This window comes from Emydura macquarii, unplaced genomic scaffold (assembly GCF_026122565.2).
Source record: "Emydura macquarii macquarii isolate MOO-44397 ecotype Brisbane River unplaced genomic scaffold, CSIRO-AGI_Emac_v2 contig_2205, whole genome shotgun sequence".
Taxonomy (NCBI): Eukaryota; Metazoa; Chordata; order Testudines; family Chelidae; genus Emydura; species Emydura macquarii.
This window is the reverse complement of record NW_027132342.1, coordinates 34,788,898-34,814,652: the sequence shown is the minus strand read 5'-3', so window position 1 is coordinate 34,814,652 and position 25,755 is coordinate 34,788,898. Positions and strand designations below refer to the sequence as shown.

At 39.6% G+C, this 25,755-nt stretch overlaps 1 protein-coding gene and 1 long non-coding RNA gene across 3 annotated transcripts in view; both read right to left on the bottom strand.

The window, feature by feature from the left end:
* Positions 1 to 1,598: 1,598 nt before the first annotated feature.
* Positions 1,599 to 9,606, bottom strand: LOC137160553 (uncharacterized). Its single transcript, XR_010921923.1, has 3 exons — positions 9,373 to 9,606; positions 4,785 to 4,833; positions 1,599 to 1,625 (listed from the first exon to the last, which is right to left on the bottom strand). It is a non-coding gene; the product is annotated as an uncharacterized lncRNA (long non-coding RNA).
* A 3,343-nt stretch (positions 9,607 to 12,949) lies between these two features.
* LIN7A (lin-7 homolog A, crumbs cell polarity complex component) overlaps positions 12,950 to 25,755 on the bottom strand; it is a 64,098-nt gene continuing 51,292 nt past the window's right edge. For both annotated transcript variants that reach the window (XM_067559882.1, XM_067559881.1), the window contains 3 exons: positions 23,479 to 23,688; positions 16,348 to 16,560; positions 12,950 to 15,170 (listed from right to left, as the gene is read on the bottom strand). In XM_067559882.1, the coding sequence (XP_067415983.1) occupies positions 16,348 to 16,560; positions 23,479 to 23,688 (423 nt within the window). In that variant the 3' untranslated portion in view covers positions 12,950 to 15,170. The remainder of the gene's footprint in view (positions 15,171 to 16,347; positions 16,561 to 23,478; positions 23,689 to 25,755) is intronic.

The window sequence follows — 25,755 nt, the reverse complement described above, 5'->3', positions numbered from 1 at the left end:
ATTCCTTTCTGTGGAAAAAATTTGCATTTTTGACTTTGTCCCAGTTTGGGATGAAGTTTTTTCTTCAAAAATGCACAATTTTTTTGAAGGAAGGTATTTCAAGTTAAATTCCACTTTGGGAGAACCGAAGCAGAATTTTTGGGCTTCCCAGCTCTCCACCTGGAAGGCTCTTATCAATTTCACTTTCATCACAGAGAAAATGAAGTTGACAAGAGCATTTCAGTCCCAGAGCCAGAGAGGCAGAGAACTGGGGCTCTCAACCTCCCAGTCTTTGAAGCTGGAGAGACAGAGAGCCGTGGTGTTCAGTCTGTCTGGCCCAAGGGGTGGGGAGGCTGAATACCCGGGCTCTTGACAAAAGCTTCCAAGTGGACAGCTATGCTTTGAATTTCTATTAGAAAAAATAGAATTTTTTTGGCAAAATTTAAATGCCCCCCTGGAAAACTTTGATTTTGCAAAAAGCACATTTTCCATCAGATTCTCATCCCTAAAATTAGGCTCCAAACCCCAGATTTAGGCATCCTAGGGTGGGATTTTCAAAAACACCTGAGGCCTGGTCTACACTGGCCGTGGATTTTGGCGGCAGTCTATGGGAGATAAGCAAGCTATGTACAGTAACTTGCGTATCTCCAGTCGACTTCATAATGTTTACTTAACGCGGCATCTCCACTGCGCTGCATTGACGGGAAACGCCGTCCTATCGATGCAGCGCTACATTACTTGCCAGGGAGGATTTACAGAGTTGACTTCCGGATTAGATTGAGCGAGTCTTTCCTGCCCCTCAGTGGAACCCGCAAAATTGATCCTGCACTGTGCTGCGGGCACTGTAGACATAGCCTGAGTGAGGGGTATCAGTCCCATTGACTTCAAAGTGAAAATCCTGATGTCCGAGTATAGCCTGGTTGAAATATTGAACATTTCTTGACCTGTAGAAGTTCAGTGTATCGGAAGGGGTAATTTGCTGCAAATATAGAACGGACTATTTGTTAATCAATTATGTGTTTGAGTTTGTGTTGTTTTCACAGTAAGAATGTTAATGAGGCCTTGGGCTTGTCTTCTTTAGCAAAGATCAGTATTTATAGTGTGAAACTTCTTAGCAGATAAATATTTCTAAGTAAAATCTGAAATCCACTAACAGTTAGGAAAATAATTGAAAAAATACATACAAATAATCCCCTCTACCAATTTAAGACTACAACATGAGAAGAAAGTAAAGAACTAGCAACATATAAATAAAAAATACTTGTATTTAAAATAATTGTATTAATTTTTTAAAATAGTTTTTCATCCAGTCTGGTTTCTTTCCTATTTTGATAAACACTAATGAGTTTGTATCCATAGCTCATTAGATTTTGTTCTCCTTTTTAATCAGAGCCCTCACAACTGTTAGGGGCAATATTTATAACAGCTGTTGATGGTAAAAATGTCCTTCTGGCCATATGTTGCAGCCTGCATGCAGATGTACTTCTTTGCTTCATGTATTGCAGAGTTCCTCTCCAGTTAGTCTATTAGCCTCCTGTGCATTTATAATTTGTAGTTGTTGCCTTATTGATTGATGCTCTTCTGTCATGTTGTCAATTCTTGACTGGCTGATAGCACTCGTCTCCATAATGGGAAGCTCAAGGGTTCTGATTAACATGAGTTGAAGTGTCAGAGTACATCAGATTATTAAACAGTCATTTTTAAATTAGAGGAATCAATTAAAACTGAACATTATCTACCCAAGAGTTGGAAGTATTGTGTTCTCCTCAACTTTTATTATTGTAGTTCCCTCTTTATATGTCTGATTTCCAAGCGGTCACAGGGTAGCTGATCACTGTGAGTAGACTGGGCCCAGCCCCCCTGTGTCATAGCAGGTGAGCCCAGTCCAGATAAATAAAAAGGACTGGGCTACCCCTGGGCCTACAAAGGGCTCTAGAGCCCAGGCAGAGGAAGGAGAGATTGGGGTAGGCTGTGCCTGGGGAAGGGAAGCAAAGCTACAGAGGAATAGAGCCAACTCCTATGGTGAGTCCCCAGGAAAAGGGGCTAGGTGCTCCAGGAAGGGAGCAGAGCTGGCTAGAACTAGGAAGCTGCCAGGAGCACTAGAGGCCCCTGGAAGGCAGGGGTGGCCCTGAAGTCTAAGGAAAAAAGAGTGAATTAAAAGACTTTTCTGTTTATTTACTCACCTGTGTTAAGAGACTAAACCTGCTTGAAAGACTGAGCCCTGGTCTACACTTACCTGGAGATTCGGCGGCAGTCAACGGGAGTTACACAAACTATGCAAAGTATCTTGCGTAACTCACGTCGACTGCTCTACTTCCCTTCTGCGCACTGTCTACACTGCGCTGTTCCCGTCGAGGCAGCACTACGCTACTTGAGGGGGTGGTTTACCAGCGTCGACTTCCTGATCGATTGAGCGGGTTTACACTGACTGCTCAATCGATCCAAAAAGATCAATCTGGCGGCGGCAAATTTGCCACCGTCAGTATAGACATGGCCTGGGTGTGGCAGCATACACTTGGCCAGTAGCTTGGAGAAGCTGCCGTGGGGTGACACCAACAAATAGGCTTTAAAATCCCACGCCTCATCTCTTCACTAAGAGCAATATTACCGCTGAGTGCTCAGTTGCAGAACTTACTAATAAGATGAATGTATCTCCTTGTACGTTAATGTGGCTGAGACGTGCTGGCTGTTATGGAGAGAACAGCTCAAGGTTCATTAGTTCAGTATAAGCACCTACTGAAAACTACTCAGTAGCTCATGAAAAACACATACGTCTCAGCATTAGCTCAGCAGCTTAGCCATTTCACCCTGGTGTGTATGCTCCTTTCAGACTCAAGATAAACATTCTAGACTTGGCCTTTGCTCGGGGGAAACTTCCATAGACTTGAATGGGAGATTTGATTAAGGATTGGGCATCTTACTACTAACTGAAGCATTTAACCACTTGAGGCATCTTGTTAGCTTCATATGACTTGCTTAAATATTAGCAGGCAGACAATGGTGTGGTATACTGGGCTACATCCACTAAAGATTGCAGCCCTTGTCAGAGGGAGAGGTGTTCCAATGGAACGGAGGACCCTTGGGGCTGTAGTGTGCCTATTAGGGAGTGAACATCTTTCCTAGAGCATTGGGGCCAGTATAGGAGGCATGACATTTGCATCCCTCATATCTCTCTTTCTCCCCCCTGCTTTTCAATCAAACCTGCTCCCCCTATGTTCCACAGGAGCCTGGTGTAAGTCAAGAGGGCATCCGTGCTCTGACTCTACCCTTCACCCTCTCTGATAATGGCCGCCTTCTCCATCTGAGTCCCTCGGTCTGGGAGGCAGGCTTTCTGTCACAAACAGCTAGTGCCAATCTGACAAGCCTGGTGCCTCTCAGATGAGAACTTCAGATTGTTCTCCGACAGACGAAGTTGTTTGAGAAGATGAATGGATACATATGAATTATAAATATTAACTTATTTTTCCTCTGAAAGAAATCTTTTGTAATGTCTCTTCTGAAAGACTGAATGCCAAATCCTTGATCTACATGTGGGACATAGGGGAAAAAGGAGAGCTCTGCAGGGGATCATGTAGGATGATGTCCTCCCCTCCAGCCAGGAAAGAAAGTGTGAGGGATCTGTGTAGCTTGTCCACAGATACAGCTATCGCCTATGAGCAGTGATACTTTCAGTACCCCTTTATGTGGGATTTTGGCTCATGGAGCCTATGAGTGATAATTAAGGTTAAGATTTTGTCTAATTTTTTTTTAGTAAAAGTCACAGACAGCTCATGGGCTTCTGTGAATTTTTATTGCCTGTGAGCTGTCAGGACTTTTACTAAAAATAATGGGGGAGGGAGGCTGAAGGGGAATGATTGAAGCCTTAGCCGGGCTGCGATGAGAGACTGAGCCTTGCTGTGGCTGACAGCTCCAGGGCCCCCACCACAGCCCCGGCAGCTGAGAGTTGCAGGCACCCCCGGGCTGCCCAGGAAGGCTGGGAGCTGTGGCCTCGCTGCCCCAAGTGGAAAATGTGATGGAGGGCTCTGAAAGTCACGGAAAGTCATGATCTCCAGGACATAATCTTATCCTTAGTGATAACATGAAGGATCAGAACAGTACTGCCAAGGAGTGGCAGCCGTGAGAAGGCTGCAAGAGCAGGGAAACCTACCTCACTTTAGAGCACAGTTTTGGACTGAGTACCTCCATTGCTCTGAAAGTGGAGCAGCTGCTGCAGCAAACCTGAGCAACCACACTTCACCAAGTTGCTGCTGCAGCTGCTCTATGTGGTCCCCATTTAGTAAAGCACTTAAGCACATGCTTAATGCTTAAGTGCTTTGCTGAATTGGGTTCTATTTGCGTTCAGCTGTCTCATAGTCGTCATTCATGTAATATTAGGTAGCAGTGGCAGTTGTAGACATGTTCAATCTCATGACTGTATGCAGTGCACAAATTAGTTTAAGTAATACTTACATTAACAGTAAATTTCTTATTTCTAAGAAGCAAGGTATTAAGAATACTACTGTTATTCCCCGTTCTAAGTATAGGAAATACTTGCTCACAGATCTAATATCTACTTAATGCTAAAAGGAAACTTTTCGGAGCTGTTTGCTGTATATTAACTGTATAGAAATGTTAGTACATAAAATCTGTGCATATTTGTGCTTTTAACCAGGTAGAATAAAACTTACAGTAATAAGTGTTAGAGAAGTTAGTACAAGTGTTAGACTTGTTAGTTTTAGGGCGCTATACACATCATTAAGCACTAGATGTCTCTCTGTTTGTTTATAATAGTGTCAAGCCCTGGAGAGCTCTTCATTGTAACTTACCATTCCGTTGAAATGTAGTACTTGAAAAGGACAACATGCATGAATATACCTGCCCAAACAAATACAGGCATAATTAGATAATTTTTTTTTATAAAGGAACTGTTAACATTCATTTTACTTGTCTGCATTTTATGTGGCCTAGAAAAAGTTAGCCACATACAAAACAGTGATACCAGAACAAATGATCCTACAAAAGTGATGAATACTAACAAGATTCCATTTATAACATTATGTTTGCATTAATACACATGTAGCCACTGATCCTGCAGATACTTATTGTGTGTACTTTGCACACTGTGAATAGTCTAGGTCTATGATGCATTGTATCCATGCAGTCAGTGACTAACAACGCACAGTGAAGTTAAGCATGATCATACATCTTTGCAGGACTAAGGCCTCAAAACTGCTGGCATGTTATTATTTAAGTGATGCACAAAACTAGTTATGCAAACTTTATTATAATGTAAACTTTTCTCTCAGTAGTGTCTGGTTGTCCTTCACCTTCAGAATCAAACACATACAGATACTTGAATTACATATCTGAAGTTGTTGTATTAATTTTTCTCTGTGTGTTAATTTAAATTTATAAGACTTTGCTTACATAGAACTGATTTCATCTCTTTATAGCCAATCAGGGCTTAAGAAAATGGCTAATGCATCCTTTCTCTTTTCCTTCAGGGCCTCTGTTGGCATCATATCATCCAGCATTCATATGATGCTGTAAGGCTAGACTTGTTCAAGGCATTTTAGGTGCCTAAAGATAGCCTAGCGCTTTTGATATCTGACTTGGAGAAGTTCAGTGCAGTGATGCTGAATCCATGCTAGTCCAAAGATATTAGAGAGACAAGGTGGGTGAGGTAATATCTGTTGTTGGACCAACATCTGCTGGTGAGAGAGACATCTCAGGTATATCATTGGTTTCATGGTGCATGGTTTCATGGTGCTTTTATGCAGAATTCTTCGAGGTGGGCCGTGAAGAGGCTGGCATATTCGGGAGTCAAACCTAACTGTTCCCATGGTTTGGACAAAGTGTTGTTGAATGTACAGTTGTTATGGGTGAGAATGAAATTGAAGTGTTTGGGGTGAATATCTGAGGGTTGTCCATTGACTTGTAAATATTTGAGGCCTTCATCTATGCTGTCATTGTGAGGGATGGTGGTTCAAAGGAAATCTGCATAACACTTTCAAAAGCCTGGGAGCTTAAATTCTTAACTTTGCTAGACACTAAAAATCACGAACTGAGCACAGATACTAGATTTATGGTTTATTACAACAATCTATAACGCACTAACAACCCCTCCCCAGATTCTCTAGCCCCCCACCCCCGGCCTTCCTTTCCTTCTTTGACTGGAGGGGTATTAACTGGCCATTTGACCTTGAATGGTGCCTTTGAAATATGTGTTAACTACTTATACTAAACAGTCTATTCCAGCTTCTATTTAGCTGTGACACTATGACACCAGGTCTACACTACAGACCCATATCAGTATAACTATGTTGCTCAGGTATGTGAAAAATCCATACCGACCTAAGGCCCCGTATAGACTGTGCTATGTCGACAGGAGAGCTCCCATTGACCTAGCTACTGTTGCTTGGGGAGCTGGATTGACTACGCTGATGGGCAAAGCTCTTCTGTGGGTGTAATAGCGTCTTCACTCAAGCACTACAGCTGCACAGCCATAGCGCTGTAAGTGAACACAAGCCCTGAGTAAGTTTCCCAGACCTTAAGAAGAACTCTGTGTAACCTCTCTCTCACCACCAGAAGTTGGTCCAATAAAAGATATCACCTCATCACCTTGTTTCTTTGTAGAAGTTCAATACATCAAAATGTAGAGTTGGTTGCAGATATTGAACAGCCTAGTTGTTGATCAACTATGTATTTGAGTTTGTTTTCATAGTAAGGATGTTAATAAGGCTAGGGTCTTGTCTTTTTTTTTTTTTTTTTTAGCATAAATAACTATGTTAAGCGCGAAACTTCTTATCAGAAAATATCTCTATGTAAATTTCTACTAACAGTTAGGAAAGTAATTAAAGACATCACATTTAACAATTTAATATAAAATGAAAGAAAGTAAAGAACTAGCAACGTGTAACTCAAATCAATGTTAGATCAAGGATTAAATTGCTGAGGTATTTTGTTTTTAAATGTTGGCTTTTCAATATTGGTAAAAATTTTCTGTCTTGGAGACTTTTGTTAGCTCCTGAATGGTTGCAGACCTCTGAACTTCGGTGCTACTCAAGTTTCACCATATTTTCTGGTATCAAATGTATATTACATTTTTTTTGAGGTTTGGATAACTTTAATTATTATGCATCTCTGTAATTGCTAATTCTGGGTAAGTCCAGAAGCAGAAGCCCGTCGGTCCCCAGTCTGTAGCTGTGCATGGGATTCTTCTGTCCTAAGTGCAGGACTCTGTAATTGTCCTTATTGAACCTCATCAGATTTCTTCTGGCCCAATCCTTCAATTTGTCTAGGTCACTCTATATCCTATCCCTACCTGCCAGGGTATCTACCACTCCCCCTAGCTTAGTGTCCTCAGGAAACTTGCTGAGGGTGCAATCTACCCCATCCTCCAGATCATTAATGAAGATGTTGAACAAAACCGGTTCCAGGACTGACCCCTGGGGCACTCCGCTTGTGACTGGCTGCCAGCTAGACATGGAGCCATTGATCACTACCCGTTGAGCCCAATGATCTAGCCAACTCTCTACCCATTTTATAGTCCATTCATCCAACCCATACTTTAACTTGCTGATAAGAATTCTGTGGGAGACCATATCAAAAGCTTTGCTATATCACGTCCACCACTTTCCCCATATCCACAGAGCCAGTCACCTCTTCATAGAAGGCAATCAGGTTGGTCAGGCATGACTTGGTGAATCCATGTTGACTATTCCTGATCACCTTCCTCTCTTCCAAGTGCCTTAAAATGGATTCCTTGAGGACCTGCTCCATGATTTTTCCAGGGATTAAGGTGAGGCTGACCAGTCTGTAGTTCCCTGGATCCTCTTTCTTCCCTTTCTTGAAGATGGGCACTATATTTGCCTTTTCCCAATCATCAGGGACCTCCCCCAATTGCCATGAGCTTTCAAAGATAATAGCCAATGGCTCTGAAATCACATCAGTCAACTCCCTCAGCACCCTCAGATGCATTGCATCTGGCCCCATGGACTTGTGTATATCCAATCTTTCTAAATAGTCCTGAACCTATTCTTTCAGCACTGAGGGATGTTCACCTCCTCCCTGTTCTGTGCCGCCCAGTGCAGCACAGGTCTGGGAGCTGACCTTGTTTGTGAAGACAGAGGCAAAAAAGGAATTGTGTACCTCAGCTTTCTCCACATCCTCTGTCACTAGGTTGCCTCCCCCATTCTGTAAGGGGTCCACGCTTTCCCTAATCTTCCTCTTGTTGGTAACTTACCTGTAGAAACCCTTCTTGTTCCCCTTCACATCCCTTGCTAGCTGCAACTCCAATTGCACTTTGGCCTTCCTGATTTCATTCCTGCATGTTCGAGCAGTATTTTTATAATCCTCCCTAGTCATCTGACCAAACTTCCACTTCTTGTAGTCTTCTTTTTTGTGTTTAAGCTCACCAAAGACTTCTTTGTTAAGCCAAGCTGGGCGCCTACCATATTTGCTATTCTTTCTGCACATCGGGATTGATTTGTTCCTGCGCCCTCAATAAGGTTTCTTTAAAATACAGCCAGCTCTTTTGGATTCCTTTCCCCCTCATATTAGCCTCCCAGGGGATCCTGCCCATCAGCTCCCTGAGGGAGACAAAGTCTGCTTTTCTGAAGTCCATGGTCCGTATCCTGCTGTTCTCCTTTCTCCTTTCGTCAGAATCCTAAACTCTACCATCTCATGGTCACTGCTGTCTAGGTTGCCACCCACTTCTACTTCCCCTACCAAATCTTCCCTGCAGCAGGTCAAGAGGAGCACGGCTCCTAGTTGGTTGCTCCAGTACTTGCATCAGGAAGTTGTCTGCAACACTCTGCAAAAACTTCCTGGATTGTCTGTGCTCTGCTGTATTACTCTTCCAGCAGATGTCAGGGTAATTGAAGTCCCCCATGAAAACCAGGTCCTGTGAACTGGAAACTTTCCCTAGTTGATTGAAGAAAGCCTCATCTACCTCATCCTCCTGGTCTGGTGGTCTATAACAGACACCAAACACGACATCACCCTTATTGTTCTTGCTTCTAAGCTTAACCCAGAGACTCTCAACTGGCTTATCTCCAGTTTCATACTGGAGCTCAGAGCAATCATAGTGCTCTCTTACATACAGTGCAATTCCTCCACCCTTTCACCCTTGCCTGTCCTTCCTGAAAAATTTATACCCATCCATGACAGTGCTCCAGTCGTGTAAGTTACCCAACCAAGTCTCGGTTATTCCAATCATATCATAGTTCCTTGACTGTGCCTGGACTTTCAATTCCTCCTGATTGTTTCCCATGCTTCTTACATTTGTGTATAGGCACTTGAGATACTTGAGATAAGTAGCCGATTGCCCTACTTCCTCAGTGCAATTCAGGAGCCTCCCCTGTTGCACCCTCCTCCTTCTGCTTCCTCCTGGTGTCCCACTTCCCCACTTACCTTTGGGCTTAGGTCCCCGTCCCTCCTCAAACCTAGTTTAAAGTCCTCCTCACTAGGTTAGCCAGCCTGTCTGCGAAGATACTCTTCCCTCTCTTCGTTAGGTGAATCCCGTCTTTTCCTAGTAATCCTTCTTCCTGGAACAACATCCCATGGGCAGAAAGGTTTGACTGGAGCTGAATGCAAATAGAGGGGGTTGGGTATTGTTTGAGGGGGTTGTGAGAGAGAGAGATAGAGAGAGAGAGAGAGAAAAGCAGCAGAAGACAACATGGAACTAGACAGAACGTAGTAAGAAAGCCCCAGAGAAGCACTTGTGACCCTGAGGAAAAAGCTGTGAGAGGTATGGGGGGAGATCTGGCTGGAAAGAGGTTTGGGACTGTGGAAAAAAAATGGTCTCCTATTGTTTGAACCCTATTGTGTTCAGGGAAACAGGAGTTTACATACATTCCTTATAATGAAACAAGATTGCATCAAAGAAACAGCTGCTTCAATCATCAATCTCTCCTTTTAAAGGAAACAACTTGCAAGACTGAAAATATTGGGTAAGCGCTCCAGTCAGAAGGGGTACTAATAACTTAAAAAGGCATCCAGTCTTCATTTTTAAAACCTTAAGTGATGGGAGAATCCACTACATCACTGCATAATTTGTTCCAATGATTCATCTTCCTCACTATTAACAAAATTGTACTCCATTTCTACTATAAATTTGTCTAGCTTTGGCTTCCAATCTTTGAATCTTGTTCCTTTTTGTGTCAGATTAAAAGGCCCTCTTCTATCAGAAAATTCTTCCCCTGGTAGATACTAAGTTATAAACCAGTGGTACCCAAACTTTTTGGGTCTGCATCTCTGCTTGCCAGGAGAGCGGCCAGGGCCAGGAGCTGGGGGCCAAAGCCTGGGCAGAGTGGGGCTGGGTGGTGCTCCCTTCCTGCCCCATGTGGGGGCTGGACCAAGCCCTACCACACCCCTCCCAAACATTTTTCTGCACACTTCTGGGGGGAACACCCCACAGTTTGGGGACCACTGTTACAGACCATGATCAAGTCACCTCTTAACCTTCTCTTGAGTAAAACTTAATAGACTGAGCATCTTTTGTCTGTCACTGTAAGACCATGTCCAGATCTCAAATCACTCCTGTAGCTCTTCTGAATCCTTTCCAATTTTTGACATTCTTTTTCAAGTGTGTGCACCAGAACCAGCGGCAGCATTTAGAGACTGGTGGTGGATTAATATTTCCTCACAAGCTTTTTTGCACTTGCTCAAAGTTCCAGAGGCTCTGGAGCTGGTGGGGGCAGAGGGGCACAGTCCAACCACTTTTAAATAGTGTTCCCATGCTAAGTCTGTGCGGCTGCTGCCAGAGCAGTCTGGAACATTGCTCCAGCTGCATAGTTGCAATGCCGCTGAAATTTGGCATGGCCAGGACAAATTGGTATTGCAGACTGGCACACAGAGAGTGGAGCTCAGGGGAGTCTAGGGGACAGTGGAGCTCAGCGGAGTCTGCCAAGAATTTGACCCCTCGTGGCACTGGCTCATGCACTGTCTGGGTAAGAGAGAGGGGGATCTCCCCAGCTAAGGGAGACCTGGGATCCCTGGGCAGAGGGCTGGGGGAGGAATGAACAGGGACTGGAATGGGGTCCTTTATGTGGCCTGGGTAGACCAGCATTTGCCCTTCCTCCCCACAAGAAATATCTGAATTGGCATCACTGATCAAAGGTCCCAGATAGGACTGGGGGCCCCATTGTGCTAATCTCTGTAGAAACCGCATCATATAACTGACCAATATGCATGGTAACACTTTTTTTCAATGGGAGACTGCAGCATTGTATTGTATGCATTCAAGTGAAAAGCTTGTGCACTTGCAGGCTTTTCATTTTTACACTTACCACTGTGTAAGCTGAAAAGCCAACATGACATGCTTTTCACTGTACTCAGGAGCATGCGATGAAATTCTCTCACCCGTTCCCCAAGCACCCTTTCTGTAAAATTCTCTCAATGTGGTACACTGAAACATTTACATAAAACGATCAATGCTTTATCTGTCACAGATAGAAAAAACTACATTGACTGGATTAGCATAATATATTTGTTGGCTTGATGCAGGGAGTGTCAAAAGTCCAAATCTGTCTATGAATACTAAATCTTGGCTTTAGATGTTTGGAGTGGTTGAAAGATATTGAAATTCAGACAAACAGCTCCCTCTTCATTATCATATTATAGAAGGATTAGGCCTATTTGATAGCACCCTTCTCTTGTTGGACTAAACTGTGTCCTGCTGGGTCAGTTCACTCCCTTGAGGTTAATTCAACTGAGCTTTCTCAAGGAATCCAGAGAAACTGTTTCTCAGCTGGGGTAGTTTCTTTAATTGAGCCTTCTTAATAAAACATAATCAAAATCTTGCAGTTTCTTACGTCCAAGTCTGTGAACACATAGCTGTCCTTTCCCCCAAATTAGCTTCTTGCACCAGTAATTCCAGTAACCAGATTTCCTGGCTTTTATCTCAGAGCCTCAGCAATACAGAGCTCCCAGCCAGTCTCCTCTCTTCGACCATTTGGTTTTTCTGGAGCAGTTCCTCTCAGCAGTAACCCCAGTAGTGGCTCATCAGGGCACCACCTCTGGCCCCTTAACTTCCTTGAGAGTGTAGCAGTTCCTCTCAATCCCTTCTTGCTAGCCTCTTCATATAAGAGTCAGCTACTTAAGTTCCAACTCTTTCTCAGGTGCAGCAGACAATCAGGCCAGGTCTGGGCCTCTGACCCAAAGAATGGTATCCTTTATTCCTTTACACATATCAAGTCAGAGAAGAAAAGACATACGGATCTTCTAGTTCAGTGATTTTCAACCTTTTTTCATTTGTGGACCCCTAAAATATTTCAAACAGAGGTGCAGACCCTTTTGGATATCTTCAGCATAGTCTGTAGACCCCCAGAGGTCTGCAGACCACAGATTGAGTTGAACTAGACCAGTGGTTTTCACTGTCAATACAAGGAAACATATCTGAGGAGGCTCAGGTTATTCCTGCCAAAATCAACGAGAACTTAAACTCACTAAATTGACTGCAGATAAACCAATTTCATGTGGTAACACAGCAATAAATAAAAAGGCAAACAATTAGTTAATTCTGTGCGTGTGTGTGTGTGCATGTATGTGTTCGTGCGTGCACACGCGCACGCAGGAGGGAGGAAGGGAGGGAGAAAGAGAGAGCATACCGGCACCCTTTTATGCCCTAGTTAAGCACATGAGTATGTGCTTAAGTGCTGTGCTGAATCAGAGTTGTACATTTGTGTGAAAAATACAGAGCACATCCGTAAATGAAGGTTCAGTTTTTTGAGGACGGTAGAATATCAGCGGTGTGTAGACTGATGTCAGCTGTTCCAGTGGTTAACTTACTACATCTTTACAGATCCACAATGCAGGTATGAACATAGAACTTTACCCCCTAAACATAGAATTACATAACCATAGGGTTAGAAGGGACCGCAAGGGTCATCTAGTTAACCCCAATGATTTTTTTCTCCATTAGAATATCTGATCTATTGGTAATTGTAATATACCCGTATTATACTCTCCTTATTTTTAAATGTTGGCAGAGACTAATTTATTAATATGTATAAATAATTTATTGAACAATAACATATGCAAATGAATTAGATATGCTTCTCTATATAAAGACATGAATGACATTCTATTTTTTTTTTTTTTTTTACTATACTAACTGTTCATTCCATTAAAATCTAGATATTGTGATAAGGGGCAGGGGAGAGTTCAGAAAGAATGTAATGCAGTGGTCTCACTGATCATACTGTGTAATATTTGTTCTCTGAAAACTCACATTGACTACTGTTCTGTAACTCAAATCATTATTGTGATATAATACAGTCATATACAGTAACAGCTAAGAGTTCGTATACTATCAATTTTTTTTTTTTTAAATACAGCTTTAAAATAGATATTTCAAATGGGTACATCACAATCTTATTAAGTTAAAAAATGAAAAAAAAACTCAAACAAAACCTTTGCACAACATAATAAAAGGATATTCCATCTTTAACTTCTGGTAGCACACTCAAGATACACTGTTTAATTCATGTTGTCACCAGGACCACGGGATAGAATTATTTCTAGGTATTATATTGTTCATCTGGTGTTTTCATGTAGTTTCAGCAGTTAATTATAGTAAAGGAACCCTGTCAAAGCTGGTGGCTAGGTTTTTTAAATTTATTTAATCTTATGTTATATGATATATCAGTTTTCCCCTGCTGTGTCTGTCTGCTCTGTTTTTGAGATTAGATCTTATACTGAAGTGAAGGAAATCAATGATGAGAGTATTTGCAAAGAAAAGATGTATTTTTTTTTTAAACAAGGCTGCAACGAGAGCATTGTTTCAGAATAGTTGAGTTCCTTGTGCCCCCAATCTCCAAGAGAAGTCAACTGGAGTTTTCAGTATGCAAGAATGGCAGGACTTCTCTCTGCTTTAACATTGCTTTGCTCCTCTTTCTCTTTGTAGGGGATATTTTTAAATGATAATAAATTGATCAAGATTTGGGGATGAAGATTTTATCGCTTCTAAGGTAGATGATATTTTTAGCCTTCCAGCTTTGACTGTGACTGTTCATTAATCTTTGGAAAAGTAAATGTAAACTTTAAAAGGTTCTTAATATTATGCTTTTACATTCCAATTTGATTTGATAAAGTTCTAAACTTTAACATCAAACTGACTTACAAGAAAATATGCCAAGAACAAATTACATTTCTTCTCCCAAATATATTAACAATGAAATAGAAAGTAAATTAAAAAATACAGAAAAAGCTGAGATAGCTGGGTTATACTTATCACATGAATACGTGCCAAACAAAGCTTCGTCTTTTGCTAACATTATCTTACTACATCTGTAATACATGGTAAAGCAGAGATCCTATTTCTGTGACAAACAAGTACAGTCTGACAATATATATTTTATGGAATAAATATATAGTATACTAAGTTATAGATTTCAGGATAATAGCTATAGTAGATACAAGCAATACCTATATTTAAAAATACATTCTAGGATTTTCTAGCCTTACTACTAATAAAATTAAAATAGATCTAAAGCTGCCTTACTCTATTGATGCATAATAAAATATATGGAAACATCAAGAGTAAAAAGCCAATTGCCCCTACAACTGAATATTTTATAAATATAGTAACTTGCTATTTTCAGGAAAAAAATTGAAAATTATTATAAACTAGAAGTTAGATTAAAACAACTCTACAATATATAGTACAAAGAGGTAATGGAATGGAATGTGGGAGTTTGTTTTATGTTTGTGGCAAAATTTTGAACCGATGCAGTTTGGTTGATAGACTACAAGTTGCTCATCTCTGGAAATAACTGCAGAGAAAGACTTCACCCTCGCTGGCAGCCAGTCTTGGCCTCCTTAGATAAAATCCTCATTGACCTCAATGGACCAATAGGCCAGAGTTTTGTTAGAGTAAGGAGTGCAAGATTGGACCTTACAAAGATTTATTCAGAAGCCCCAAACTTCTCTACATTTCATAGTGTTTACTTACCATACTGCTCATTAGGAATAAAGTCATAGAAGTCTCATATCTGAGATTGTAGTGTACTGAAAAGCCTTATAAAGAAGGTACCAGGTGTGTTGTGGTTCTTACTAAATTATTCTTACATCGCTCATTCAGAACTTCTTGATGACTACAGTTATTGCATTCCCTCTGTTTCCTTTTAACTGCATGCTGAAATACTGAAGCACAGCTCCAATTTCCTGGTTATTGAATTCTTGGTCTAGATTTTATTCTTGAGAAGAACCTAGAATTAAAACAACAAAAATATTTCTCAGAGCTAACAAAAGGAATTGAAGGATTGAGTCACTAATATTTTTCTTCTGCGTTCCTTTCTCCCCAACTAAGAATAACTTTAACCAGCACTATACTAAACTTAAAAAGAAAGATTTAGTTGGGGTGAAATTGTTTAAACTTTATTTAAAACCTTTGTGAGATTTTGGCATTTTAATGTTTCATGATTCCTGCAACAGTATAGCTTAAGGTAGAAAAACACAATTTATTACACAAAACTTAACTGTTTGTATCTGTAACATTGAGGAGAAAATAGGAGTCTTGACTAAGACCCACAGAATAAGGGCCCATCAAGTAAAATTCTGATCCCATGTGCAAAACCTCAGCAAAAGAGTTTTGTGTAGGAGTCCAAAGCAGGGGTCCAGTGGTTAGGATATTAGCCTATAACTTAGAAGAGTTGAGTTCAAGTCCCTGCTCCACCACAGACTTCCTGTGTGACATTGGACAAATCACTTAGCCTCTCAGTTCACCATCTGGACAATGGGAGTAATAGGGAAGTGCTATCTCACAGGGGCTTTGTGAGGATACATTAAAGATTGTGAGGCATTCAGATACCACAGTAATGATGGCCATATAAGTACCCAAAGGGTGAATGGAATATTTTCTACCAAGGTGGAAGTAGGATGTGTAGTTGAGCACCTTTCCATCACATTATACAGTTGCTCTGGTGCATTTTGGACTTTCTGTAGCTCTGAAAGGTCTGGGAAAATTTCTCATGTGTAGAAGTGATGCAGCATAATAGTAAGAGAGAGCATAATATAGCAAATGCTGTTGGCAAAAAATTCTTAATTTTTACAAGAACTCGATTTTTTGGGTGACGGGAGTAAAATATGGTACATGAGAATGTCCAGAAAGAATACTAATTTACTACTCAGACTCTTCCTTGTAATACATGCCAGAATTGTATGCCGGGTATTGATTTCTAGATTCCTACTTGGAAAAATAGCTCCAAATTTTGATGTGGTAAATCCCCTTGTTTCAAAGTGCATTTTTCTGGGGGGAGGGCACTGTGAAGTCTACCAAGCGATGAGCACTCTCCGTTCCTATTGCCGTCGGTGCTCAGCTGCTGGTAAGAGATGCTCAACCCTTCAAAGGTTTGAGCCAAAAGCAAGACCAATGAATACTCTCACCTACGACATATGATTTTGCTGTGTGTTCTGCTGCTGTTGCTGCTGCTGAATTAGCAGTTGCTGCTGTTGCCGGCGTCGTGCTGTCCTCAGTTTTTCAAAACGGGCCTCCATCTCTTCCAGCACTTTGGGAGTGTAGCGCACGACCAACTTTACACTATCTTTAGCAGCCTTCAGGAGCTCCACTGCCTTCTCATGGTGCTCTCCTTCCACACTCTGAAAGGAGGACAGAGATAGTTCTAAAGATACTGGTTTTATCCAGAGTCCTGTCCTCTTCTCATACTCTCTGTCACAGAAAGGATGTTAGTGGTTTTAGCTGCTTCCATATCTTAGACTTTTTGAGTGGCCGTTAGGGAAAAAAATTGAAATAAAATTTATACAGAGTTGATGGATTATCTGTTTTTGCATTTTAAATACAGCACCTGATTAATTTTTAGGTTGAAATGAGCACATTTCACATTTGAAATATGAAAATGAGCATAATTTCTGATAACAAAAATGGAGGGTGGGGGAGCATTGTAAATATATGCAATCGCTTTAATTCAAGCCAAAATAATGCAAAAATAATTAAATTTAAGAAAAGCTTGTCAAACCTCTCCTGTGGCTATCAGAGAAGAAAAACTGGAATACAGTGAGTGTGAAAGCTTAACAGGGGTGAGAAGCCAGCAGGTTAGGAGCTTGGGAATGGCTCACTAGCCTTTCATTTCTAAGGCCCAGCCTTGAGCTCACTGCAATATGTAAGCACCTGCTTAACTTCAAGCATGCAAGCAAGCCCAGTAACTTCAGAGACTACTCGTGTTTAGAAGTTAATGGGACTGTTCACATGCATAATCACATCCTTTGCTGAATGGGAGTTAGTATCACAAGTGCAGACCCCTTCCAGCAGTGACTGTTTGGTCACTTCTGTGAAATAAGCTGGTGCTCATCATCCAGTTAGTAGGAGACAGGCATATGTGCTGCAGTGGGTACTTAACTGCATCTGCAAGAGTAAATCAGAAGGCCAAGGGGTTAGTGAAGGACAAGGACCTTTGTTTCCAGAATTTGTGGAGAGAAAGCAAGGTCTTTTGTCAATGAGCTTTGATGTAGTTTCACAAAAATGTTACTTTATTTGTGGTAAAGTGCAGAGAAAAACAAAGGAATGAGGGAGAAAAAATACTAACAACTGAAAGATCTCAGGGCCCTAATTAAGGGCAAAATTCTCCTGTCAGATCAGTACATATCCTTTCTCTCAAAAATGACTTATGTTAAATGATATCTGCTGTGAAATGAAACATGCTCCCAAATGTGCTTAATTTCTGATTTGTAGGCTTACATTGTTTTTAAATAGTAGGTCTTCAAAAGTGGAGATCATTTCTCTGAAAAAGGTTTTTAATTTTTTACCACTAAATTGCTTGACTGTAATGCATTTCAGGAGTGCAAATTGTTCCATACATTAGGTGGAATGGTGGAATTCTCTAATGATAGATGATTATCATATACGTTCCAACAAACAAAAGTGTCTCAGTGCAACAACCTACAACCAAGACCTTCCTGTGGATTGTAGACCATTTTTAAAGGAATGTTTTTCATAAAAGAAATCAAAGCTTTGCCACACTCAGGATATTGAAGCACTTGTGTATCATGCTATTTAAAATGAAACTATACTCTTATGACAAAAATCTCCAAAGAGAGGAAGCAGCACTAAAAAAATCCAATTCATATTACAAGAATAATTTGGCATCATTTTAGGAACATGAGATATTAGAAGATAATTTTGCTTATTTTTGTCACTTCTAATAGATTGTGAATACTGTGTGTAACAGGACAGAACAAATTACTTCTGCTGTCGCACTCTGAGATAGAACTATCAAGGCAGAAGATGCCTTGACTTCAATGAAATGTGTAAACACAATCAATACTATTTGTCCTCTAACCTCTTGTTGACAATAAACATAGCTTGCTGTAGGGTCTAGCACAGGAGTTTCATCAACAACATATTTGGAAAATATTGTCCCAAACAAAGAATAAACTTTTAAATTAACTGATGGGACATAAGTATTTCAGAAATGTGAACATGCTTCAGAAAGAATTATATTCCAAGTTAGAGGGATGGTGATTATCATTTCAGGTGCTAAAATGATGAGAGAGGCCATTCTGCATTTGGCAGCCAGAGTGAGAAGGAACCTTGAACTAACTAACTAAACCCCTTCACTGTAGCTTCAGATGAATGACCATGTTTCTGAAGTATAAATCTTCTAAATCTCTTCCATAACCCTCCCACTGCAAGATCTTAAAATAATATTAGTTATGTGGAATATACTCTTTTTAGTTGTTGCGATTATGATAATACAAATCTGCTGAACATCCACAGCTAAATGAAAGTAATTTGCAGAAAATAGAATTCCACTATAAATACTTGAAAATTATTAGGTGAGAATATCATAAGAACCAATTTATAGTTGATGTGTCTAATGCCAAAAACAATCAGAACTCAAACGGAAAGCAATATATGAATAGGGTATTTTAAAATTTATTTTTTAAAGATAATTTGCATGTATAACCTAAAATTGGCTTAAGTGTTTGTCGTTTGATTTTTCAAAAGCTATTTTTTTTATTTATTTAAATCCTTAGGGTGTTCTGAATTCTAGTAGAGAGGAACATACTCAGTGCTTATTGGTGCTAGCTATATAATAAATCATTAATATGTGACACAGTCATATTGATCACTGCAAAGTGACTTCTGTTCTTGAAACTAACCACATGCAGCTTTGCATCCTTCAGCATGTCATTTTCTTCCTAATGAATTATGGTCAATATGATTCAGATCAGCACTGGGCACCCATAGCAATTAACACTGTCTGTATTTACTGAGCAGCAATTTTTGACTTAGCTGCTGTTATTTATAACTGGCAGTGAAATCAAAGCAAATAGCATATCTTAACTTGCATGCAATTATTTAACTATAAAACCTTTATTTTGTTTTTAAAAGGAATGCATGATTATAGATGGTGCAGTAAGCAACTGTGGTTGTCTGTGTTATGGACTCAGCACGATTGTGTATATCCTCTTCTCAAACTACTTACAACACTTGATCGCAATTCTTGGTTGCTCATTTTTGGGACTTCATCTCCCCAACTCTCCATTTGTATAAAGACTCATCCCTCCAGTTTACCACCATTTTCTTCTAGTTAGTAATGGAGGGCTTGACCGTGCTCCCATTCAAATCAGTGGAAAAACTCCCATTGACTTGAGTGGTGCAGGATAAATCCCTAAACTCTAAAACAAAACAAGGAAGGTGAAACTACAAAAGACAAAGTAAACAATTACGCTACTAAGTATTGAACTTGCTCCGATCACAGACCTGGGTTCAGGTATTATCAACCAAAGCTAAGTTAAAGATGAGTTCTGCTGCATCTAATACCATTACTGCACTTGGTTTTAACGCGTCTGTGCCTCCTGTCACTCTTAAATTCATAAGAGTTTGGCCAGAAGGGACCATTAGATCATCTAATCTGACCTCCTGTATACCACAGGCAATTAAATTTCATTTAGTGACTCCTGTGTCAAGCCTAATAACCTGTGTTTAACTAAAGCATAACATATGTTTGTATGCCCAGTGTTATCTGGGGGCAGGGTGACCAGAAGTCCCGATTGTATAGGGACAGTCCTGATATTCGGGGCTTTATCTTATATAGGCACCTATTATCCCTCACCCCGTATCCTAATTTTTCAGACTTGCTGTCTGGTCACCCTATCTGGGGGGGGACTGTTCACCAACACACCATCTAATAAAGAACACCATATGCCAGTGCTGCTTGATGAACAAAAAGTTGTGATACTATTTAATACCCAACTTGACTTCCTCCCTCTTCGTTAAACAAACTAAGAAGAGCAAAGAGAAGGATATTCAGAATACACATTTAGATTTATTTATTTTTTTATCTTGCAGCATTGGCAGGTGCCATCAAGCAGAACAAAAGTAAAAGATCTGCTGTGGAGATAACAATAGGTGAAGGAATTGCACATATTATACAGGGAAGCACTGTCATTACTATACCCAGGCACGTATAATTACAGTTTAAAAAAAAAAATCTCAACCCCTACTCAATTGCAGACAAGGAATTGGATTACTATTTGAGGTCAGTAAGTAACTAATTCTGATCCAAAGTCTTTCTTGTATACTTATGCTGTATCCCCTTCAATATCTGACTAACAGTAGTGTCTGATAAAAGCATAACCAGTGCCAGATATGGACAACTACCTCTATATCCTTGTTGAGTCATCTGCAGGGTTTACTGCATGCAATTTCCTTTACTTGCAGTGATGGGGAGAAGAATACACGAATCCCTTATACACTGATAGAGTTTTTTTTTTTTTAAACTTCTAGTGAGACAATTTAAGCAACACCAACCAGTCATACTAGGATAAGTAATACAGATTCTGAACACTCAGCCCTAATTTTATGTTAATTATAAAGTTGGATAACCACCAATGTATGAGCATAAGCAAGCTGCAGATATTCCATTTTCATCTCATGTATCACTGCTGATCCATCTGTTGTTTTGCACATGCTGTATATTATTTGCTTTACCTCAGATATGGGTGACCTATTCATGGTGAACAATATGTTAGCTAAACTTAGCCCTTTTTTCTTCTGTTCTCAAGTTGTCTGTGAGCAGATCACTACTTCTGTAATTTTTTTTATTGTTTGAAACATTTTGTATGGATATAATTCAACCTCTGGATGGCTTTTGAATTGTTAGCAACAGGTATTGTTTTAAGTTTCAACATTTATAATTCAAAATTGAGGGTTTTTTTAATTAGACATGGATCACAGATATGTTTGTCTCATCTCTCCAGATGAATATAACTCTTAGATTCAGGTTTCTGGTGTGCATACTCAAAATGGTGAATTTGACATTTTGTTTTCTGCAATATTAACTTAATGTTTGTTCTAGTGCACATTCCTGCAAATAAACTTTTGTAGGCTATTCACAAAGAGGTGAGAATATAGTCAAAGCATTTTCAAATTTGAAGGTTCACCTATTATTTGCAGTAATTGTTTAGCTGTAGGTGAAGACAAAATATTTCAGATTAAATCTGTTGGTCAATTATAAGATTTAATTTCCTTTTATCTGTATTTTTCCCTTCATCAGTTGCAGTGATGCTAAATATCAATGAGATTATTTGATTTATCTCCAGCCAGTAAAGTTCAAGAAACTTATTCAGTTAAGTATTCAACTAGAACTTGTGAAGTTGATTGATAGCTGGAGTAGCTCTTCTTTTATTTGTAGAATGATCTTTTCCCAGCTAGCACATAGGGATGGTCAGCAAAATTTTCACAGTTTCCAAATATTTCCCATTCCACATGGGGACAGAACTGAGACCTTTAGACATTTTTCACCCCTCCCACCTCCAAAAAAAAAAGAGACAGACAGACCCTGGAAAAGCCAGGTGGTTAGGACACTCACCGGGGATGTGGGAGATCAGAGTTCAAGTTTATGTTTCAAATCAGAAAGAGCAGGGACTTGAACCTGTGTTTCCCCACATACCAAGTGGGTGTCATACTATTCTCTTGCTTGCTGTTTGTTTAATCTGACTAGAAAATCCCATCCTTGACTTGAGCGAGAAACTGTCCTGACAAAAGTTTTGTCACAATTGCAATGTTCCCACAAAAAGGTTCAGTTTCAATGAACTGTCATTTTTCAATGGAAAAGCATATAATCGAGAAAATTCCCAGTCAGCTCTAGTTTCTTTATGCTTTTATTATTCTTTACAATCTTGCCATGAACAGAAAAATAAGATGAGCACTCTTATATTTCAAGCTGCTTATTAACCAGTTTGGGGTGTGATCCTATGTCTCTTTCATAGGAAGGGGATGGTCAATGGGAGATTTGGATGGAAGTTTTGGATGCATAAGGAATGTAGGACTGCAGTTTACAGTGTTTCCAGGAAGAAGCGTGTTGTTGGAGTGCCTTACTATTTTACAAAGTCTACTTATTGACATTTCACTTCTGCCTCATGTATTTTAATGGGGCTGTGCGAAGGGCAAGCAACAGAATGCTTAGCTTTATGCCACAATGACTTCATGTTTTATGATGACTGTCACACTGAAAATGCACTCCATTCTGATGGCAAAAGGTTATAACTCAAACAGAATATACATTGTAATATTTATGAGACAATTGTAAGAAGAAAAAGAAATGGTGTAATCCTAACTCATCATTAAGTCTTTAGACTGTTAGAAAATTCTTTTAAACGGGACAGATTTTGCCCATGGATTCAAATTAATGTTGTCACGTTGAAAAACCGCAGTGCAGTGATTTTACTCATCTCCTGGTATACCACATATGGGTGAGGTGGAACAAAATGTGATAAGAGCTGTGGGGAGATATGAGGGCAGAACTTGTCCCAAAGATACTAGGGTCCTGACTTTTCTCATGTGTACCTTTCTATTCCAGTTCCCAGTTTGGAGTCCAGAGTAAAACTATTGCAAACCATTCAGTTCTAAAGTGACTGAAAAGTAACTATGTAAAATGACACTTTTTTACTTTACACATCTGCTCCCTGTATGTATCTACTGATACCTGCTCTCTTTAGTGACAAAAATAACACTACAGAACAACACAAGTAAAAGAGAATGAGCTGGTTTTTATTCTTCATTGTGAATCATCAACAAAATTGTTTACTTGGTTCCTTTTTAATTATAGTTGTATAAAGCCACTGACGGTCACATGACTGCACAAATGTCACAGAGGGCCTAATTTGGCCTGCAGGACCGTGGCTATGAAATACAAGAAAAAAAGAGCCCAGTTTGACTCTCCAATTGCAGCACTAGCAATGACAGATACATTAATTTTACAAGTTAAAAAGATATTTTATGCAGAAGTCGAGACAATAATCAATGAAACCCCATAAGGATATTTTTAGAGTCACTTTTCAGAGCAGAGCCACACTGGGTGATGAAGCTCTCTAACAACCGTTACTGTAACAAAGATGTGGTGGCACAAAGTTGTTTAGTTCACTGCAAATGTACCATCTCAGGTCTCTTACTGCAGACCTAATTATTTTTGTGGTGTGCCAGCATTTTAAACCTTTGTTTAGAAAAATAAAAACCCTCATGAAAAAGGAAATCACTCTAAACTTTTCACATACCACTCCGTGAACAGAAAGCAGCTGGTCTCCCCGTTTGAGTCCTCCATGTCTTTCTGCCACCCCTCCAGGAATGATACGAGAAATATAAATAGGAGAGTTTTGTTCCTTTCCTCCCATCACGTTAAAGCCAAGACCTTCATCAGTCTTTGGCAGCTCCACCACTCGAGGGTGGGAATGGCCTTCGCTTGCTGCAAAAGCAGCAACTGTTGCCTGGAAGAAAAGACAGTTATTTGGCCATGTAATGAGGTCACTGTGAAGCCTTGTTGTTTGTTTTGCAGAAAGAATTCATTCACATGAAAATGATACTTCAAAATTCTATCAAAGATCTGAAAGCACTTTACAAACATTAAGTGTCAAATCATTCCTTTGAAATAGATGGGTAAACAGGCACTGAGAAGTTAAATGACTTGCCCAGTGTCACCCAGAACTAGATCCAGAACTGGCCTGATTGCCAGTCATCTGTTCTAACCCTCTAATACATTATTTCTTTTTAAAGCTGTTTTGTCACTCAATATTTTCCTTACAGCTGTGCAAGACGAGAATATAACCTTCTGCTGTACTTCTGGTTTATGTAATTTGGATAAAGTTAATTGTTCCCCCCCCCCCAATACATATGGGGATTATTTGGTTTATTCTTCACCAAAAAAATCCTGAAAAACGATATTTTAATTTAAAATATTTTATAAAATAACCTCCACAAAATCTTCCTCTTGAATGTAGCACTGACAGATTAATAACTTTTAGAACAGAGACATGAGCGTTTTATACTGTAGCTGTACTTTATATAAATAGGTCTTGAAAACTAATGCTACATAATCTTCAGATTATGAAAATATAAAATGAATTAGAAAACTAAATGACTATTCTCACTAGAGAAAAATTACAAATATGTAAGGCATTGTAAAGCTTCTATGAAGAAAATAAAACATTCTTTACTCAGTATTTCACTAGCAATTGTCTCTTTTTAGTTGTTGACCCCAGTAAAGCACTAAGTAAACCTTGGAAAAATAATTATTTCTACTTTTCAACATATCCTCACAGTTACTGCAGTAATTCTACATTATCTTAATACTTGTTCAGCATTCTAATAATGTTTATGCTTAATGGAAGATAGTAGATTATGAGAATACAATGGATCATTTTCAGTCATATGTACTTGCTCATGCAAACCTTGTCATCATGCATACATTAAATGTCAGACATGAATGCACTAGGAAAATGCAATGCAGACAGCCCAGAAATAACCAGGAAGTATTGCGATATTGAAACATTGTTCTGTAACCCTGCTGTTCTATATGAATAAGAAATGAGAATGGCAAACACTTTTTAGAATTTTTCACCTTTTATTATACCACATAGCAATCATTTTTGTGTTTACCTACAGTGTAAACAAATCATGATCTAACATAATTTTCTACATTCATTAGTATAATCTTTACAAATCTACATTGTTCATTTGAAGTATCAATTAGAAAAAGGTTAACTCACAGGAAGCAAGTCTACAGTAAGCCTAACTCAGTATAACAAAGAATAAATTGAAAAGTCAAATGTAGCAAAATATTTCAGTTTACTGTATCGTACACTAATTATTTTAAATGTACTGGTTACCATAGGAAACATTTCTCTGAAATACTGTGTGTGTCTTTGATAGAATACTTCTGATTATTGTGTTTTACTGGTGTCTTGGTTTTTTTTTGTTTTGTTTTTTGTTTTTCCCCTAGTGCAGATTTTCCAAGAGTGTAATCACGTTAAAGCCAGTGGGTGTTTTGCTATTGCCTTCACTAGGGGAAGGATTGGGCCTTAATGAATTATTTCCCTGAAAAATACCATGGCTTTCCTAGAATACGCTTACTGCATGATATCCTACATATCTCCTTTACCAAGTGGAGGGTAATCCTGTGTGCCAAATGGTAAAGGAAGGAGCTAATTCCATGATGAAGTCCCCTGTTGGAAGCAATTATTTTTGTTCATTCACTGAAAATACAAAGTATATTATATATTGGGTACAATAGGGATTCTTTCATCAATACAGGGGAATTCACACATAGTTACCATTCACTTTTATCAGACTTACATGCTTGGGCCCTGTTTTTCAGAAGTGATGGGCACCCCAGCTCACTCTGACTTCAACTGGAGTCTTGTGTACTCAGCACCTCTGAAAATCCTACATGCACTGATTGGAGGCTAGACCATCTGCTACTTGGGATGAGCCCTATAGGAGAATTTGTCATAGAAATATTGATATTCCATGTTTAATTCTACAGAATGAACCAGTAG